Here is a 2040-nt window from a genome sequence, read left to right on the forward strand (position 1 = left end):
GATGTGGCTGAATCACCATCATCAGCCTTTGTTGGTTGGCCTGTCAGTCAGTATCCACAGTCAGTCCATCTGTCCATCATTCAGCACCAACAGGGCAGCCATCCACATGGCATCAGGCAGTCTGCCAGTCACTTCTGGTCACACCGTGAGTGAGTGTCAGTCAGCCAGGTGCTGGTCCTACAGGCTCCCCTCAGGCGAGCAGTTCCTGGGTGCCTGATGCTCAGAATGCTGACCTGGCCCCAGGGGTAGTTGGGCTCTGCTAGAAGCCAGGACAGGAGTGACCTGTCCTCCTCCCTGCCCTTGTGCCTCTGCCATCTGTATGTCTGTCTGTGTGGCCTGCCTGTCCATCTCTCCTGTCCCCTCACTGGGGTGGGCCTACGGTTGCCCATCTCCTTGGCTCCGCAGCTGCAGACGGATCAAGTGCGTGCACTTATGGGCACCGTGTTTGCGAAGCCCCTGCTGGACCACCTCAATGGTGAGCTCTGCCCTCCACCCCAGTATGGCCATTCTGTTCTCCTCTTGCCCCGCACTCACTCCAGGCTCAGTCCCAGTCCCCTTCCTACCTCCAGGCTCAGAGGTTAAGAGGGTGGCCTGTGGAGTCCAGCTGCCTGTGTGCACGCCTTGGCTTGGCTGTTTAGCAACTGTATGATCTTAGCTACGTTCCTTTTCCTCCTAAGCCTCAGTTTTCCATTCTGTAAAGTGGGTATAATAATGGCTGCCCCCTCCTGGGTTTCTGGAACTCAGTGTCACGATGCACTTGAGGACTTCAGCACAGGCTGTGCTCCAGGTGGTGCTCTGGCACCACCTCCCGGCTGAACTCGTTTCCTCCTTTCCCTCCTGCAGCTCTCCTGGGCATGGGAGTTGCCCTCCCCAATGTGGTCAACCTCCACTACGTCACCCCTGAGGTCTTTGTCCGTGAGGTGAGAGTCTGTGGGTGTGACCAGAGGGGCCTCCTCCACCCTTGGAAGGAGGCTGGGCTCAGAGAGGTGGGGGGCAGAGAGGCTGATGCAAACAGNCTCGCTCTCTTGAGCAAGCTCTAAACCAACTGAGCCACTCGGCTGGCCCCAACAGGCCTGTGCCTTTTGAGTTCCTATAGGAGGCATTGTGGTACTGTGTGTGTGTGTGTGTGTGTGTGTGTGTGTGTGTGTGTGTGTGTAAAATGGGTTCCTAAACGTACAGGACTGGTGGTGGGGACTGAATGAGACCATGTAAGTCAAATGTCTGGACCTTGGTAAACGTGAGCTCCCATCTTTTTCTGTGGTTCTTTCTTGCCTTTGGCAGGGGCTGTTTCTTCTTAACATGATCCTTCTCCTTCCTTCTAATTTGGGGTCTCTAGTCTTCTATCCACTGGGAGAGTGGAAACCAAAGCTATTAGAATTGTGTCTAACCTAAGAGTCAGTCGACAGGTTGTGACTGTCTCAATTTTGGGTGTGTGCACTTTGCAACTTCAGTTTGCTTACTCAAGGATCTTTCCCCCTCTTGTTTGTTTCTTGGCCTGGGTCTGGCTAACCAACATAGTCAGATAATTGAGTTTTCTGCATGCATGAGGCACTGGTAGATCATGCTAAGTATGCCATCTTTTCTTCTTTATTCTGTTTTCATTTAGGCCTCACCCCTGTGGGTCCGGAGTCCCAGGTTCGCTACTACATGATCAATACACCCAACATCACTAATGACTACATTTCCTTGGATATCAACGTAAGTTCCTCCTTGTCAGCTCAGAGCTGGAGGCTTGTTGCCTCGAGTCCTTGATGTTCTGGAAGGTTCTTAAAGGAACAGGGGGAGTTGAGGAGAAAAGAGAGGAGCTGGAACAGCATTCCAGGTGTGAGACTGGACATGTGGCATCTTTGGGTGGGTGGCATCTCAGAGCTCAGGTTCTATGATGGAAGCACCTCCCTACTGATGCCCCACTGCTTCTCTCCCTCTCCCCGTGCCCCCCATAGGCTGTTCTCTTCCTGCTGGGCAAGCCTATTGTCCTGCCCGTGGATGCCACCCCCTTCATGCTGCCAGAGCATGCGGGCAACAGCAGCGCCATGGCAA

At 53.8% G+C, this 2040-nt stretch overlaps 1 protein-coding gene across 1 annotated transcript in view; it reads left to right on the forward strand.

Annotated features, from left to right (window-relative positions):
• The window catches only part of BPIFB2 (BPI fold containing family B member 2), a 17202-nt gene that overhangs the window by 11263 nt on the left and 3899 nt on the right, over positions 1-2040 (forward strand). The window contains exons 7-8 of the mRNA XM_019645694.1: positions 1607-1698; positions 1944-2036. Coding sequence (XP_019501239.1) covers positions 1607-1698; positions 1944-2036 — 185 coding nt within the window. The remainder of the gene's footprint in view (positions 1-1606; positions 1699-1943; positions 2037-2040) is intronic.

The sequence above is a fragment of the Hipposideros armiger genome, unplaced genomic scaffold (genome assembly GCF_001890085.2).
Source record: "Hipposideros armiger isolate ML-2016 unplaced genomic scaffold, ASM189008v1 scaffold_94, whole genome shotgun sequence".
NCBI lineage: Eukaryota > Metazoa > Chordata > Mammalia > Chiroptera > Hipposideridae > Hipposideros > Hipposideros armiger.